We start from the raw sequence: 19,054 nt of genomic DNA on the forward strand, positions 1-19,054 counted from the left end.
CCCTGTGCTGTAGTCCTATGCTTCCCATAGGATCTGCGGGGATAAAGAGTATATAAAAAGAAAAAGAAGCATGAAATTCTTAGCCTTTCAGCCCTTCATTTCCCTGTGACTTTCAGACAGTTCTGACTTGCACACTGGAGAGACTCAAGAGGGGTTTTTTTTATGAGAAACAGATTGAATGCGCAGGTTTTCACTGATCTCAGTGCAAGTGAAGTTCACCTCTCTGAAGAAATCCCCAGTGTCTAACGCACGGTGCCTGGTGTAGTCAGGACCTTCTACTCGAGTCTGTTCTCTCCTGCGCTTCCCTTCTCCTCAGCAGGTGGTGGAAAGACCTCTTTATTTTCCCTTATTATGTTTTTAAGGGTTGCAAATGATTTTGACCATTCTAGCCCTACTTTAACTTAAGCCACTGAAGTGGAGCCCTGAGATGCCCTTTAATCCTGAACTGAGAGCTGAGTGGGAGCAGAAGCTGCTTACATGATAGTGGGGAAATCTGTTCTCTGAGAAGGAATTCTCTACAGCCGCATGTGGCATTGCCTGAACACAATCCTCACCAGCACTGCAGTAATGCACAAATCTGAGCTGGGCCGAGCAACTTGCACCCCGCGCACATCTGAATTCCCATTTTCCCAGAGTGTTTCACAGCGCGTGTAAAAAACCCCTCCCTTGGAGGTGCTGGCGACTCTTGGATGGCCCTGCGTGCCTTGGGTGGGCTGCATGTGCCTGGCTTTTTGCTGGTGTTCGTGGGTAGCTCATATTTTCCTTGGTGTTGAAGAGCTGCAGCTGCACATCTGCAAGATACTCCAGGGAGAAATGGACCACAGTCTGATTTTTGTAAATAGCTTCTCAAAACCAAGATTTGTGAAAGAAAATGCTGTCAATGCTTTACTTAAATTCTATCTTATTTTTATAACTTAGTTCAATTTTAACAAAAAAGTCCTGTATTCTCTTTAACATAAATTGGTGCAGTCCCACTGAAGTCTGTGGAAATGCATCAAATATTCTGGCAGAAAATTTGGCCCATGAAGGGAAAAAAAGCCTCAATAATACAATGCTTTCAACATGAACATTCATTTTCCTTATTGCCTGTACCAAGAGATCATTTTCTCTAGTCAGAACTCCAACTGCAATTTTTACTTTCAAGAATATTGCTTTTAAATAGAAAAATAAAAAGTGAACTATGATAATTTTCAATAACTATACTACTATAGCCTTAATTTTCAAGGAAAAACATTACCAAACTCAATTTCAGATAACATTCTATTATGTGCAAACCACTGTTGATATAATAACTTCTATTTTAGGTTGCTAGTAAAGAGAAGAACAAAGTGACCCATTTAAAAACTGGCTCACAGAAAAATATTAGCAAGCCATTTATCATTTCTATTTAATTTTGTTGATAAGAACCATTTGATAGAAACATTTCTTTGTCACAAAACTAACAGCAGCATAGGACGTATTTGACCATAACACATGTACTTCGCAATGGTACTGAGTAATGGACTTTCTGTTTGTTGCCAATTGTTTAGAAAAGAAATTAAAAAAGGAAAACACTCATCTTTCAATTCTTCAGTAGATGGAGCCTACATTTTTAGAAATCTCTGATTAATAGACAAATCCCACCCACACAACTGGAGTGCTGCAATGGCTGGATACAGTCTCTTTGGGAAGGACGGGATGGGATGGTGAGGAGGGACAGTTGCCCTGTATTTGAGAGAGAAGCGGGGATGCATGGAGCTCTGCCATGAGCCAGCTGAGAGCTTATGGGTCTAGGCTGGCCGGCAGACCAGCGTGACTGACATTGGTGTGGGTGTCTGCTACAGACTGCCTGATCAGGTAGAATAAGCAGATCAGGCCTCCTTCAGACAACTGGAAGAAATTTCATGTTCACTGGCCCACGTCCTCACACGAGCCTTTAATAACCCTGATATCTTTTGGAGGGGCAACACAGCAGGGCAAAAGCAATCCAGGAGTTTTCTGGAGTGCACTGATGACAATTTCCTGACACAGGTGGTTGAGGAGATGAAGAGGGGAGACGCTCTGCAGGACCTGATTTTTACAAACAAAGAACTGGTTGGAAATGTGAAGATCAGGGGCAACCCTGGCCACCTTGACCATGGGATGGTGGAGCTCAGGATCCTGAGAGAAGGCAAAGAGCAGGTTAATAACCCTGGATATCAGGAAAGCAAACATTGGCCTGTTCAGGGACCTGCTTGGAAGAATCCCATGTGACACCATCTTGAAGAAGAGAGGAAGAGACCAGGAGAGCTGGCTGATTTTCAAGGATCACCTCCTCCACACTCAAGAGTGGTCCATCCCCACATGCCAGAAGTCAAGCAAAGGTGGCAGGAGGCCTGCATGGATGAACAAGAAGCTCTTGACAAAACTCAAAGATAGAAAAAGAAACATTCAAGAGGTGGAAGTAGGGTTAGGTGATATAGGAGAAATATAGAGACACTGCCCAAGGATGCAGGGATCCAATTAGGAAAATTAAAGCCTGCCTGGAGTTGAATCTGGTGAGTGATGTGAAGGGCAACAAAAGAGGTTTCTATGGGTACATCGGCAGCAAAAGGGAGACTAGGGAAAATGTGTGCCCACTGCTGAATGAGTCAGGGGACCTGGTGACAGAGGACACAGAAAAGGCCAATGTACTCAATGCCCTTTTCTTATTGGTCTTTACTGGTAAGACTGAACTTCAGGAATCCCAGGCCCCTGAGACCCACAGGAACATCTGGAACAAGGAAGAATTACCATTGTTGGAGGAGGATCAGGTTAGGGAACACTTAAACAACTTGGACACACACAAGTCCATGGGACCTGATGGGATGCAACTACAAGTGCTGAGGGAGCTGGCCGATGTCACTGCAAGGCCACTCTCGATAATCTTTGAAAGGTCATGGCAATCAGGGAAGTTTCCTAAGGACTGGAAGAAAGTCTTCCTTTCTTCAAGAAGGGACTACAGGCCAGTCAGTCTTACCTCAGTCCTTGGGGAGGAGATGGAGCAAATAATCCTGGATGCCATTTGTAAACACATGAAGTACAAGAGGTGACTAGGAGTAGTCAGCATGGGTCTAGGAAGGGGAAATCATTCTTGACCAACCTGGTAGCCTTCTACGACAAAATGACTAGTCTGGCGCATGAGGGGAGAGCAGTGGATGCTGTTTATCTTGAGTTAAACAAGGTTTTTGACACTGTCTGCCATAACGTCTTCACCGGCAAACTGACGAAGTACAGACTAGGTAAGAGGACAGCGAGCTGGACTGAAAATTGGCTGAACTGCTGGGCTGAAAGGATTGTGATCAGCCACACAAAGTCAATGTGGAGGCGAATCACCAGAGTTGTACACTGGGGGTGGATACTGGGACCAACACTGTTTAACATCTTCTTAAGTTACCTAGACGGTGGGACGGAGTGCACCCTTAGTAGGTTTGCAGATGATACAAAACTGGGAGGAGTGGCTGCTTCACCAGATGTTTGTGCTGCCATCCAGAGGGACCTTGACAGGCTGGAGAAATGGGCTGACAGGAACCTCAGGAAGTTCAACAAAGGGAAATGCCAAGTCCTGCCCCTGGAGAGGAACAACCCCAGATACCAAGTGGTGGGGTCAACCAGCTGGAGAGCATCTTTAACAAAAAGGACCTGAGGGTCCTGGTGGACACCAAGTTGAAAATGAGCCAGAAATGCACCCATGCAATGAAGAAGGCCAACAGCCTCCTGGACTGCATTAGGAGGAGTGTTGCCAGCAGGTTGAGGGAGATGATCCTGTTCCTCTACTCAGCACTAGTGAGGCCACACCTGGAGTGCTTTGTCCAGTTCTGGGCTCCCCAGTACAAGAGAGACATAGACATACTGGAGAGAGTTCAGCATAGGGACATGAAGATGATTAAGAGACTAGAGCATCCCTCCTATGAGGAAAGGCTGAGAGCTGGGACTGTTCAGCCAGAAGAGAAGGCTCAGGAGGATCTCATCAATGTGAATAAATACCAGATAGAGGAGAGTAGAGAGGATGGAACCAGGCTCTTTTCAGTGGTGCCCTGTGACAGGACAAGAGGCAATAGGGCAATTGAAATACAGGAAATTCCACTTAAACATTAATAAAAAGCCTTTTTTACTCTGGAGGTGGTTAAACACTGGCACGTGTTGCCCAGAGAGGTGGTGGAGTCTCCATGCTTGGAGATACTCAAAACCCAACGGGACATGGCCTTGAGCAATCTTGAGCAAGGTCAGCTAAAGACCTTGCTTTGAGCAGGGCGTTTGGACTAGATGATCTCTAGAGGTGCTTTCCAACCTCAGCCATTCTGTGAAATCATTGCTTATATAATTTAAAGAATTATATAATTAAAAGCTTCCTTCTCTGTAGGAAGCCCCATGTTACAGGCATGGATACAATCATGCTTTGCTCCTGTTAATAAGTTCTATTAGAAAGAATTCCCGTAAAAACCTGTGGGGTGTAGCTGCACACAGGATCCTGACATCCAAACAGAGAGACAGCAGGGATCATTTGGCACCTGATTCTGGGGAAGATGGTTGATACTTTGCTGCTCCTCATCAGCTGCAGTCCTTAGGGGCTGGGCTGTCCCACCCCCAGGTAAGGAGCACAGCGAGCATCATGACCTTGGTCTGTCCAGTGTGCTGGAGAGGAGGAGCGAGCTGCTGGTGGGGGACAGCTGGCTGTGCTGGCACTGCGGCAGCTGGGGAGCCTTTCTCTCAAGGAGAACCCGCAGCTGATTTTTCCAGCCTATTTTCTAGACCTTTTGTGCTGATCCCACAAAGCACAAAGGGAATAGAGCAGGGCTGGGAATATGTGTGAAAAAATATCTCCCCCAGCCTTTTAGGTACTGAACAGAAGGAATATGTAACAGCATGACTTTTGCACCAATTCCACAGAGATAAAACCGCTTCTGAAAGCAGTTTTTGGTTGTTCAGGAAAACTAATTTTCTTCCCAGGTTTGAATTAGACAAGGTAATTTTATTTTTTCTTCAGCTTCCTATTATTGTTATGATTATTATCATCAATGAATTATTTTGAACAGCAAGCAGATGGAGAAAACTATACTTTTTTTTTTACATCATCCTTTTAATAGTAAGTTTGGGCCTGCATTTTTAATAAATGAGGAATCACCACTTACTCTGTTTAGGATTAATGCATTCATGAGTCTTATTTTCAGTGGCTATGAGGGAAAGACAACATTTTAAAGCAAATCAAGGTAGTTGATATCTTCTCTAATGCATTTTTAATGTATGAGACATGGTAAGGACCAGAAAAGCATTCTGTGCTCTGCAATACAATTTGACAACAAAAAAATTAAAAAACAAAGAAAGATAAAAAGAAGCTAACAGAACATATGGAAGCGGGAAATATTCAGCCATGCTATTAGTCTCCAGTTAGATAATTTTATTGGGATTTCCAGCTTATGATGAATGAACATGATAACTGGTGGGGGGATGAGGATGTTGTGATATTAATAAGAATGTAATTCCATATGAAACTGTCCTGTGATTTATAGCTAATAATATTACTAAAATGAGGATAATGAAGGCAATCAATCCTATATAATCTTTTTTTGTAAATCTGATTCTCAAAGCATTTCTGATAGAAGAAGGACAGATTTGTCTTCCTCTCCCAGCAATCCCTGCTGACATGAGAAGTCCCACTGAAATCAATTGACAAGCAGTCTGGGGAGTAAATAAAACTCTGTGGACGCACTTCTGTTCTGCCTTGCTTCTGTGGTTCCTCTCTCATGACAATGTCCTTAGAGCCACATTTTCTTTGAGTAAGAAAACTGCTACAGTGCATCTGGAGCACAGTTAGAGTTCTTACTGGTGTACTAATAAACTAGCTGCTATGAAAGTTACCTTTGGACTTGCTGACTTGGGTACTGATCACAAAGTCTTTTGCTGTGCTATACCAGTCTTCCCAGGCCTTTGGGTATTTATGCAATTAGCTGGTCTGCACTGCACCCCTTGGTGCACTGGTATGCACCAAACACTGCTTGGTTTCACTGGTATTAGTGCTGGAGTAAACTAAAGTAAGGCAAGCTTCATTGTATTTACCCATGCTGTAGGAACACCACAGACTGCAGTGTATCTCCACTTCTTACTGTCACCTTTCCCCACTCCAGCCTGCCTTCATCTAAGTGACCGAAATCCATCTTCAGTGAGATTTGGCAGATCCCCAAAAACTTACAGCGATGGTCACTTTTCCTCCTCTTTGTTCTCCTTGCCTGTTTCCAGTATAGTTTCATTTCACATTTTCCTGGGAAGGGAGAATGTGATTTAGAATATGTATCTTTATAGCATTTGGAAGAACACCTATTTCTTCAGAGAAATGTCATGGGATATATTTAAGAACACAGACATTTAAGAAATACTGGAAGTACTTTTACTTTGCTTCTCTTCAAGTACAGAACTCAATTCTCCTTACGAGGGAATGCCTACAATGAAATTACTAATCCTGTGAATAAATTTGTGGATACTAATGTGTGACCACCATTCTTGGCAGAACGTGAAGAGAACCTCCCACACATATTTATCTCCTCAAGCCCAACACCTTCCTCTCTAGGATTCTGGAAACAGGCAGTCTAGCAGAGGTTGCTGACTCCGTCACCATGCTCATTTAAGTCAATGGCAATAATCTTTTTGATGTCAGTGAGGCAGGATAAGGTCTTGTGTAAACAGCCAGCACTCACATCTTTCCTCATCTCAAGAACCTTGCCGATATCTGATTTAACGCCTTATATGTCCACCTCACCCAAATACATGAGTAGGCACAGATAGGTGACAGCAAGGAGGTATGATAGTGAAGAAAAGGATGTGAATATAAAGTTGGATTAAAGGTATGGCATTATGGACAAGATCATACCACCTATTTTTCTGTGCAAGGCTTTTTTCTGGATCTCAGTTCCAAGCAGCTGCTGAGGCTAGCGGCATGAAGCACAGGAGATAGATTATTGGCAAAAATGTATTTGAAATATCAGAAGCTCGGAATAGCTGAAGTCTCATCTGAGCTTGGTGAGAACAGTCTGAGATATGACATGGTTTGGAGGAACACCAACGACACAGCAAGCAAGGGAATGGCTACTGGTTTCAAAAGATAAATAGTTGATTATGTTTTGTCAGAAAACAAAAGATTTTAGTTAGAGTTGTGACTGGTTATTTGTGTTTGAGGTTACTTATGAAAATCACTTACCACAGAGCAGATTAGATCCTAGCACTGTTGTGCTGTCATCACTGTAAATTCATTAATGCTTCGCTGAACTGTTCTAATGCCATTAGACTGCCCCGTGTCTCATGCGTTGTGTCTATGAATGCTCTCTTTGTCTCCCTGCTTAGCATGGAAGGTGAAAGGCACTGGAATTGAACTGATTTTTCAAGCCAAGAATCTTTGCAACCATAAATAAAATAAGTCCCTTCAGCTTAACATTCATTGCCTCCTTTCTCATTTAGAAACAGATGTCAGCACAAGGAGAAAGCAGGTGCAGAGTGCCTCTTTCAGCTGCTTTTGGAGAAAAGCAGGAAGTGAATAAGTCTCAGGGAGATGTGTTGTACGTATCTTTAGAAAGGCACTTATAACTTCTAGATACACTTCTGCTAATGAGGGTGTGAGACGCCAGCTCTTTGGAAGTTACAGCATGCACTGTTGCACTCTAATCAACTCTGATGGATGCAGATTGTATGGGAATATAATTTAAACACGAGGATGTAAGGAACGTTTTATTAAATTACCAGAGAAAGTACGTATGAAAAAAGGCCTAATACTAGAAAAAAATGTCGGCTTTAATTGAATGCTATTACAGCCACAAAATTTCTTATAAGCTGGAAACCCCTAAACAGGTACTTTCCATACATTGCAGCACTGTCTGAATCTGCGTATAAATACCCTGAAGTAGTAGTTGTAAAATGTTATCATTCAGGACAGTTTCTTAACTCCTGAACCTAATGAAGGCTACAATCTTATTGTTGCCACTCATATCATAGCTGTTAAAGTGAACAGCAATGTAATCTGAGAGCATGTTATGTTTGGGTGTGTGGTGAGAATCTGAATACTGACATTTTCCCCCTAGGCAATCCAACTCTCACACAAAATATCATTGTCATTTTTCAATGAGGACAAGATCAGACCCAATATGATCCATAGCCTCTACAAGATGCCAGACCGAGGTGAGTAGAAAGGAATAAACAGTGCCATAGCCTCTCTTCCCTCTCTTTCCACATCTATCAAGCAGAGCTGGTTTGATGTGGGTAGAAACATGCTATTCTTTGTAAAGAGCTGGCACAATTTGCCCTCATTAGCAGGGCATGCCCACTTTTATTTGCCACTCTTGCAGTACCTCATTTTAAACACCACGCCACAAGGATTTTGTATAGTCTCTGGGATTTTAACTATGAAAAGAGAAGTTTTTCTTGTAAACTCCTGCAGCTTCCTGGGCTGATGCACTGCATTGCCTGGCATGGATTTCACTTTCCCTGTGACACTGGAAAAACACTAGCCCTCCTGTCACAGAACAACTTGCTTCAGTGCCCTATGCTAGCAAAGAAGCTCTGTGATAAACAAACTTTTAATTTTGTATTTCCACACTTGTAGTTTGTAATTTGCAACTCGACAAAGCTGTGTGTCAATGACTGTGCCAAAAGCTCAGCCCCGAACAGAGATGCTAAAAGAAGTGTGAGGGTAGGGGAGAAAGTGCTCACGGGAAGCTCACAGAAGAATCGTACTTTTAGAAGCTTTGTAGACGCTTTGATTTAGTGCCATCCGTCTTATTGCTGCAGGCCTTCTACTTATTGCTAATGTAGACAGTCCAGGAAAAGTCCCAAGAAACTATAAATGATGCCTTTCAACCTGAAAAGTATCTTCCACCTCTCTGAATTCCAAGGAGGGATCTGCCAAAGCCAAAAACACGCGGGGACCCACAAGGAGCCTGCCCTTTCATATGATAAAGTCTCTCTGGAACGAACTGTTGTTTAATCAAAGTATATAGGTAGCCAAATCTCATGGAGCATCAGATTTGCAGCAAAAAGCCCTGCTGGCTCCTTCAATATGATGCCAGCCCAAGCGTGTCAAGTAGAGCTGCTGGAGATGGGCCATCTTCTGCGTGAAGGGAATACCCGGCGCTCGAATGTATGTTAACATACCCAAGACAGAGCATTTCAGTGCCAGGATAAGAATTTAAGTGCTAAGCAGGAATAATAATAATAGAATTTAGGAAAATTTCAGTTCGCTATGAGAAATACTTACCACAGCTGGGAACCAAAAATAAGCTATTTCAGAGAAAGTGCTTACACACAGTTGAGGAGTTTGGGAAGCAGCACGGGAACATAAAGAGCAGAGGACCTTTTCTGCTTACCTGACAGTTGCCTTGTTCCCTGAAACCTTCACAATAATCCTTAAGTACCGCACTGTCTCCTGCTGCTCTTCCTCTGCCTCTTTTCCAGATGAAGAGAGGCTGAGCTTATCTGCTTTGCTGATGCAGATACAACAAAGCACACTATGCTACGAACTAACTCCCTTCCTGTGGAACAAACATTAGGAAGCAGCTGAAGAGATATTTAAGACTCCCATGTTTCAGTGTAAACCAGAAAATGCCTATTTTCAGATTCTTAAACAGGAGAGTGGAGACTGTGAAATACAAAATCTTATAGGAAAAAATAGAAAAAGCTTATATCAAACTCTTCTTTTTAGTGAAGAGGTCTTCTCTGATGCCTTTTTTCCCCCCTTTTTTATAAAAAACTGCTGTATACAGATGTATTGCAGGACATCACTGATAAAATATTAGAGCCACTGGATAACTTACTGTATGGAAATCTGGGGTGTTTTGGGCAACGATTTCATATTCAGTGTGTGAAAGGATTTTTATTTTTAAAGGCAGCTGTTTGAAGTTGTTCAGTGGCTTGGAAAGTTAGTGGTCCCTCTGCGCTTCTGAATACGAACATTTCTGTGTCCATGTAAGATGTCAGTTTTTTGAGGGTCGGGATACAAAGATAAATCCCTTTACTAATTCTTTTTATAACACATCTAATCTAAGGCAGGTATTATTACATTATTTTTGATTATATTATCACCCTGGAAGAATACTAATTCAAGAAATCAGTGTTCAGTGTTCCTACCCCAAACTTTTAAATTAGAACAAAATCAGTTGCTTCTTCCTTGTTATCTACATTGAAACATGATTAATGAATGGTAAAATCTAAATCTGAATGGAAACATCTCCTGTTCCTAGGTTCCAGTTGAACCGTTTTGAATTGCAAAACTGAGGATGTGAGCTAAGAGTCTTTCTAGCAGCACTGCAGTGTTATCTCACACTGTCCTCTATCATTTGCTGCCTGGTCTCCCTTTAAATACTTGCGCCTTCATAATTATTGTCTGCAGTTGACCACTGGACTTTGAAACTGCAAACTGCTTTCCATATCTTTTGCTGCCTGCTGTATATACTTTGAAATCATACGGTTTGTTTTCTATCGCTAAGATAACAAGTGACGTGACTTGAGAGGAAAAACGTAGACAAAATTGAATGAAAATAGGGAGCTCTCTAATTGCTATAAAGTGTGACAAATATTGTCACAACTCTGCAACTGAAAAAAAAGAGCAGCTGTACTTAGAACCTGGTGCTGATTCAGTGGTGAATAAAAAACATAATTAGAAATAAAAACTGTAATAAGTGGAAAAAGGAGTAAACAAATATTGATATGAAGTAGAAATTGTGGACTATAAAAATATTGATGAACACTTCAGGGAAAAATCCATAGCTAGGGTTCACACAAATAAGTAACCATATTCTAACTACATTAGTAAGAAAAGAAACCCGAAGTCAATTATTGGCTGAGACTATGCATTTGTTAATGATGATAAAGAAATAAAATATTCATAAGTATTTTGGGGGTTTGATGTCTAGAGAGAAGAAGTCTGATCTGCTTACATTATGTGTGGGTAAAGAATTTTGCAGTTTATTAATAGCTAAGTGGTATTATACAAGATCATAAAACTTAGAATTTTAAAATCTGATTTAAATCTATGTACTCAGACCCTAGAGTTCTACAAGAATTGGCTGAACAGATCTTCAGTCTTTTCTGTCAATTTTTAACAAATCCAGGAAAATGTTACAAGACTTGAAGAATTTTAACATTATGTAAATATTAAAGAAAAAAGAGAGAAATGAGACAATCTAGGTAATTACTGTCTGGTTAGCTTGACAACAGTTCCGGGAAAAATACGAAAAACATTGGTATGGGATTACAGTCATAAAAGCTTGATGGAGAGGAATATAATTAATGCTAGTGACAGTAGTCTTACAGAAAGTAGTATGTCTTGTCAAACAAACATATATAATGAGATTACACATTTTTATGAGGCATATGATTTACTAGTGTACAAGATTCTGATTAAAAATGAACACTAGGACTCATTCAAATGAATGGCATTTTAGGTCAACTAAATGTAAAATGAAAATGCAGGCTGTGTCCACATTCTGTAGACTGGCTCCTGGATACCCTGACTCAGAAAGAGGATTTAATGTTTATACTAAACAGCAGCAGAACAAGACCTCCAATGTCTGATTCAACAGCAAAAAAAAAAAGACTAATGTGAATGGTCCATTTTTTCACATAAAAAGAAATGAATGAGAACACAGAGGAGAAAACAAGAGCTACACAGGAGAATTCTGGTGTCTGTATTTTTAATGTGGAAAATGGGAAAATGTGCAGAAAAAAGCTAAAAACAAGATATCCTGGTCTTAACGCTCTAGTAAGTGTTAATGAGCTCCTCTTCTTTAGACCACACAGAGGTGACCAGACTAAAGTGCGTAAGCACATTGGAGAGAAAACGCAAAGCAATAAAAGCTCTTCAGTCAAGGCAAACGAGCATAACGTGAACCAGTGGCTGGAAGTTAGAACCAGATAAATTCAAATTAGAATTGGGTACCCATTAGTTAACACTAAAGGGGATTAACCACTGGAACAAACTGTCAAATTAATTAATTCTTCATTTCTTGATGTCTTCAGGTCATGCATTTCTGGAAAATATGCTGTAGCAAAACACAAGTTATTATTTATTGATAGCCAAATAATTAACTTAATACATGAGTAACTGTGTGAAATGTAATAGCTTGTGATATAGGAAGCCAGATCGCACTCTGAATGTATAATTTCATAGCTTTACTGGAACTGGGCACGTGAGCACTTTGTCATCTATGGATGTTTACACATTGATAAGCAAAACTTAGTAGAATGAATGAAGAACTGACTCTTCTTTTGCCATCATTTTACAGAATCAAATATGTTGTTATCCCCCTGCCACTTGATCGTGATCAGTGCTTCCCCTTTCTCACGAGCTTCCCAGATAAAAAGCCAACACCTTTACGCCAACACCTGCTTGTGCTCTTCTAGTGAAAAACTGCTCAGGCTCATTGTTTAGCTAATTCTCTCCTTTTATTTTAAACAGTAGAAGCTTACATTACATCTTTCCCTGATTCAGTGCTTCTTTTTTAAACATTTAATTTGCAGGTAGTGGATTTAACATCTATCAGTTTCACTGACAAAAAGCCACTTCATTTCAAAAGGTATTAGATGAAACTCATAATCCTTCAGGAATCTCATTAAATGTTAAAGATCTGAAATTATTACAGTTAGGTAAATAAATATTTATCATCTCCTTATTGCAGATTTTTCCTCTGAGCACTTCCTTGAGTTTGGGTCTGGGTGTATCTTTAGTTCTGCTTCCTTCCTAAAGAAATAAAGAACTATTTACATAGGAGTTGCCATGTCAGGGCCCTTGATTATCATTTGCATTCTGTGTTTCAGAGAGATCCTATTTCATCCTTTATCTGTCTTTTCCTTTTAGCCTACTAGGGGGAAAAAAAAAATAACTCACTTCCTTTCTACTCTTCTATTGTCTGCAGGACTTCACTTTACTTTTGTACTTATTTTACTTCATCAGCAATTCCTGTTGTCTTCGCCACTTTTTATAATTCTTTACAGATTTTTTCCAGGGCTAGATCCTGTTAGGAAAAAGAAAAGCTCCAGGAGACTACACTAGATAATTCTCTCATTTTTTTAATGTGCCCTTAATTACACTGTATTTTTTATTATTTCTTTACTTCCCTTTTGACTGTGGTATTTTTAGTCCTTAGAAATGGCTTCCTATTCCTTGGGTTTTCTTTGAAGAACTTGAAACTATCTCGTCGTAGTTTTAGTGTCCTCTAGATGTATGTGTGAATTCTCATGGGCAGCCATAACAGTCCCGCTTTACACATTTGAACACGGGGAGAATATATGCCAATTATGGCCATCGGTTCAGAAATATTAGCCTGTTCCCATTTTCCCTTCATCTCTTGTGCACTCTTATCTATTGTCTAGGACTTCACTTTACTTTTGTACTTATTTTACTTCATCAGCAATTCCTGTTGTCTTCGCCACTTTTTATAATTCTTTACAGATTTTTTCCAGGGCTAGATCCTGTTAGGAAAAAGAAAAGCTCCAGGAGACTACACTAGATAATTCTCTCATTTTTTTAATGTGCCCTTAATTACACTGTATTTTTTATTATTTCTTTACTTCCCTTTTGACTGTGGTATTTTTAGTCCTTAGAAATGGCTTCCTATTCCTTGGGTTTTCTTTGAAGAACTTGAAACTATCTCGTCGTAGTTTTAGTGTCCTCTAGATGTATGTGTGAATTCTCATGGGCAGCCATAATAGTCCCGCTTTACACATTTGAACACGGGGAGAATATATGCCAATTATGGCCATCGGTTCAGAAATATTAGCCTGTTCCCATTTTCCCTTCATCTCTTGTGCACTCTTACAGATGCAATTTTGCACGTAAGAGTTTTATACCTGTCCTGTAGAAAAACTTGTGTACACTCTTTCAGGTCAATGTGTTGATCTTTTAATTCCCCCCCGCAAAACATGTAAAGTCAGATGTGTGAACTGTGCGCAGGACCAGCCTGCTTTCCTATTAGCTGGTAAAGCCAAGAAGCACAAATTTACACTTCCAGACCATAAAACACACAAGGCCACTGAAACCACACTTTGGTGTGGATATAAGGGGAAATCGGGATCCAGCTGACGTATTTTGCAATGTTTGCAGGATGGCATTTGCCAATGTAAACTGACTTGCAAACATACGGAGTCATTCACTGTAAATGGTTTCTCTTTGCTATAAATGGTCCCTTTATTGAAAATGGTCTCTCTTTACCTTTTCATCTTGGGCTATTTATACTACCCAACCATCCTTTTCCTTTTTGTACCACATTACTTCAGTTGCAGAAAAAAATGATAGGCAAATAATATTATTCCAGGAATACTGGAATATTATTCCTTGTAATGAACTAGCTCATTTTAAAATGCGCAGAGAGATTTTCAATTTTGTTATATATAAACTTGTACTTTAATGGTCAAATGCAGAAACTTTCTGTTTACACTTCTAAGTTTGGAAAAGAATCAAACTTATTTGAGAGAGTAACCTGGCAAGAAATAAAGATAGAAACAAGACCACATGAGAGATGATTGCTGGCCAACTTCGTAGTCCAACACAGGAAGCAAAATAGGAAGCCCTATTCACTGAAAAAGCTCCTGATCCCTTCAGTTGCCTACGGTGCCATATGGACATTGCCTTTTCTTTCAGGACACCTTGGCAAGAACTGAGATCTGGCTTAGAGAAGCATAAATGTACTCTATATTGCCCCAAATGGAATACTCTTAATATCCCACAGAACATTTCTTTCCTTATCATAATATTAAGTCCTGCGTGCCCTCAACTGCTCTTTGCTGGCAGCAAGGTAATAAAGAAAAAAGTGAGTAATAAAAGAAATATGATCCTCTCAGTCTGAATTTCTCATCCCTCAAATCAGAGAAATAACCATCAGCTCTGTGGCCTGCACAGAGTCCTGCAGGTAGGACTGTATAGTTAAAAATAACTTGTATGTAATTCTGCTTTTATTTTTCCTACAGATTTCTTAGTAACCTGTACAGTTCTCTTCATTGGACTCTCCCCTTTGGAGTGCTGAAAGCTGTAAGTACAGTTGTTGAAACTTAACCTCTTAAAAAATGTTGCTAGTCATTAATGACAATTTATGCATACAAATTTCACAGTGTTTGGATGCTGAATTTTGTTTCAGGCTTGGTTTTCCCAATATATACATTTTAAGGTGTATAGAAAAGGTATACTGTATTTGAAAAAAATCGGTACCTCTATAACAAATAATAATAACCATATCTAGATTTAGGAAGGACAAGAACAGTTGTTTGCAATCTCACCAGGATTAAGTATTATACCAAACGTGTTTCAAAATGCCATATCTCATTTGACAAAAGGGAACGTCAGAGACTCTGCTGCTTCTGAACTACTGTCGTCTGAGTTCAAAGAGGAACTGTTAAGCCCTGGATCTGTGCCTGAGGTTTTTTTTCCTGGTGTCATCAAAGGGTGTGATCATTAATCCCAGTTAAACAAGAAGTCAGCATGTTCCACAGAATCAAAGGCTGAACCGGGATTTAGAAGAGAGGTGCCCTGCTCCTGTTCCTGCTGGTAAGGTGCCATGTCACTTACAAAGATCATGTTGGCTGGGCTTCTCCTACTTTTCGCCCATCAATTTGATACTAGCTCGAGGGACATAACTATGCCTCCCTACAGATTTTTCAATATGCTGAGCCAATGTAGCAAACACCACAAGCAATACATTTTTACAGAATAAAGAGGGTATTTATGTGTATTATAGTTATATATTTAACAACTTTTTATAGTAAAGTCAACTATTGGAAGCTTCTGCACAAACTTAAACTTTAGATGTCTAGGAATAATAAATTTTCTGAAGATCGATATAAGGTCAGTTTAAGAGAGAGATGGAACACAGATGGCTGGCATAAACCATGTGATCCCCGCAAAAAGCACACTTTAATTAAAGAGAAAAGAACTGTAAAGTGGAAGTGGATGCCTTGGGACAAGTATATCAGGTAACATAACGCTACAACAGTGAGTGTTTCTAGATGATTGCACAGTACATCAATATGAGGCAAAGGGCAGTGCATAGGACATCATCAGTATACTATACGTAGGAACAAAAATGGAGTGACAGAGAGTGCAACACTTTCAAGAGTGCCTACATCATTAAAGGAGACAAAATCCCACTGACCTTGAACAAGGCTTAGATCATGCCACTGCCTTCATCTGATTGTCTCAATCCTTTTACCTGAAGCTGGGTCCATATATGAATGAGTTGGTCTGTACAGAGATTGGTCAGGTCAATATCCGCATTTGTGGTTGTAGTTAGATGTGAGAGCTCTGTCCCACGCTCCATTTCATTGTAGAGACATACCCTTGAACTCCTTTGTTACTTACACACTTTACCATCAAATAAGTTGTAGGAATCTTCAGCAGAATCTAAACTACTGATTAGATCATGCTGTGCCTGACAACAACTACCGAAGCAATAGGATACTTGCACAGAAAACAACTAAGCAGACATATGGGAATAAAGAAGTGCCAACTATTCAGTAAGGCTTTACTTGCTATGCGTAATTTTGCAAAGAGATATGGAAAGAATGGAAATGTTAAAAGGAAGGGCAGCAAATGTAAGTGGCTTAGTTCTTAAGTTCACTTATGAATGGAAGCCATGAAAACTATGGGAAGCCATGAAAAGTATTTATTACTCGCAGGAACTCGCAGGTCTGATAATTTTGCCCCTCATAAGTGTGAAATTCTAGACAGACGTCCCACAGGAAAGCTACTGCAGGAAAGGTTTTAATAGAGGGCATGAATGAAGTACTGTGTCTCAAGGAGCAAGGGAACGAACCCAGCCTCCTAGGACTGGTTTTTTCAAAATGTGAGACTCTGCTTGAAGAGGAAAATGAATTTCCAGTCAAACGGACCAGATTCAGTGATGATTTAGGGGAATGTTTGTTTTTTCCCCATGTGGCTGAGCAATGATTCAAAGGAACTGACATTAATAGAAACAACTAGCGTGTGTTTAAGAACTGATCAGACGATAAAACTTAAAAACCAATAAAGCCAGTTAGGTATTGGAGACAAGTATGCATATACAACATGATATCTCATGTGACTAAAATTCACATTAAAAAATCCGAGTGTTTTGTTTTTACTGATGTCAGGTACTCACTATATGAGGAAAAAGGTCTAGTTGCTTTTTTGCCTCAATAAGCTGCACCATGGTTGTAGTTTGCTTGGGTAGTATATATTCGTTTCAGCTATCAATAGTGAAGATTGTAACTAATGGTCCTGCAGAAGGAAATTTGTATTTCTGTTCTGATTTTCAAAAAACCCCAACCCAGTACATTCTACTTCTTTTGTCCTATTTTCTTTTCACCTTGCACGCAGCTCATGAACCAGTGCTCTCTTGCTTCATTAATGAAGTTCCAGCTCAGTCCTTTTTCTCCTTCCATCTCAGTTTCACACTGATGATAATTTTTGCTCCCATGTCAGCCCTGCACAGGAATCACAAGTACTACTGCTGAGTTGGGGAACACTGAAGCACAATGAGGTCCACACGTAGATCAAAGCTTGTGGATCAACAGCACAGGATCAGGATGTTATCTTCTTGGGATACCAGAATGCAGGGAGGTCTGGCCACTGTCTTTAAGTGGCCAAGGACGGTAAGCAAAGGGCACTTCCACTTACCATTGTAGCAACCCTATTTGACTGCCTCTGCTGCCTTTTCTGGTTGCTGTCAGGGATTGCAGACTGTCAGTTCTGGGTTCCCATTCCCTTTGCTGTCACTGATGCAACTGCTTGGGTCACTGCCTAGGGAGATCCCTATTACAGAGGTCCCTTCTGTCCTTTTTTCCCTTGACAGAATTAATGTTCTCTAGGTCCATACATGGCTGTTGGCAAAGGAGAAGGAAGAGTCCTTTCATATCCTTGAACTGGGGCACCCTCTTGTTGGGGAGAGACTTTCCTCAAACCTTACATCCTGTATAATCTGCAGGAGGTGTTGAAACCACACTCCTGGATGTGGCCTACATGAAGGGGTCACTGTGATGAGTGTGGAGGATTCAACTGTCCTTCAGAACAGAAGGGACAGAGCTGTGCTCCCTTGCTTTTTCAGTGGCTCCCTTATCCTCACTGAGGGCCTCCATCCTTCCATAGGAGGGGCACAGTGCTGTGGGGTGAGGAGGAACCACAGAATCACAGAATGGCTGAGATTGGAAGGGACGTCTGGAGATCACCTTGTCCAAACCCCCTGCTCAAGCAGGGCCACCCAGATTAGGTTCCCCAGGACCATGTCCGGACAGCTTTTGAGTATCTCCAAGGATGGAGTCTCCACAACCTCCCGGGGCAACCTGTGCCAGTGCTTGGTCACCCTCATAGTGAAAAAGTATTTCCTGATATTCAGAGGGAACCTCCTGTGTTTCAGTTTGTGCCCATTGCCTCTGGTCCTGTCACTGGGCACCACTGAAAAGAGCCTGGCTATATCCTCTTTGCACCTTCCCTTCAGGTATTTGTACACATTGATGAGGTCCCCCTGAGCCTGCTCTTCTCCCAGCTGAACAGTCCCAGCTCTCTCAGCCTTTCCTCATGTGAGAGATGCTTCAGTCACTTAACCATCTTCATGTCCCTATGCTGGACTTTCTCCAGTAGCTCTACATCTCTCTTGTATTAGGGAGGCCAGAACTGGACCCAGCACTCCAGGTGAGGCCCCACCAGTGCCAAGTAGAGGGGCAGGATCACCTCCCTTGACCTGCTGGCAATACTTCGACTAATACAGCCCAAAATATTCACCTTCTTTGCGGCAAGGGCACATTGCTGGCTCATGTCCCACCAGGACCCACAGGTCCCTTTCTGTCAAGCTGCTTTCCAGCCAGTCGTCCCCCAGCCTGTACCAGTGCCTGGGCTGTTCCTCCCCAGGGGCAGGGCTTTGCCCTTCCCCTTGTTGAAGTTGCTCTCCCTGGGTGTCCCCGGGCGCGCACAGGGCTGCGGGAGCTGCGGGGACACGCACCCACGGGAGGGGAGCCGCACGGGGAGGCGAGGACACCGAGGGCAACGGGAAGGCGAGGAAGGCGCGGGGAGGACAGGGGAGCGGCGGCCCACGGGGGACGCCAGCCTGGGCTGCCA

The 19,054-nt window shown here is 41.4% G+C and overlaps 1 protein-coding gene across 1 annotated transcript in view; it reads left to right on the forward strand.

Annotated features, from left to right (window-relative positions):
• The first annotated feature begins 3,121 nt into the window (after positions 1-3,121).
• The window catches only part of CA8 (carbonic anhydrase 8), a 71,954-nt gene continuing 56,021 nt past the window's right edge, over positions 3,122-19,054 (forward strand). Inside the window, exon 1 of the mRNA XM_009289359.1 lies at positions 3,122-3,239. Coding sequence (XP_009287634.1) covers positions 3,122-3,239 — 118 coding nt within the window. The remainder of the gene's footprint in view (positions 3,240-19,054) is intronic.

Source organism: Aptenodytes forsteri, unplaced genomic scaffold (assembly GCF_000699145.1).
Source record: "Aptenodytes forsteri isolate BGI_AS27 unplaced genomic scaffold, ASM69914v1 Scaffold139, whole genome shotgun sequence".
Classification (NCBI taxonomy): Eukaryota; Metazoa; Chordata; class Aves; order Sphenisciformes; family Spheniscidae; genus Aptenodytes; species Aptenodytes forsteri.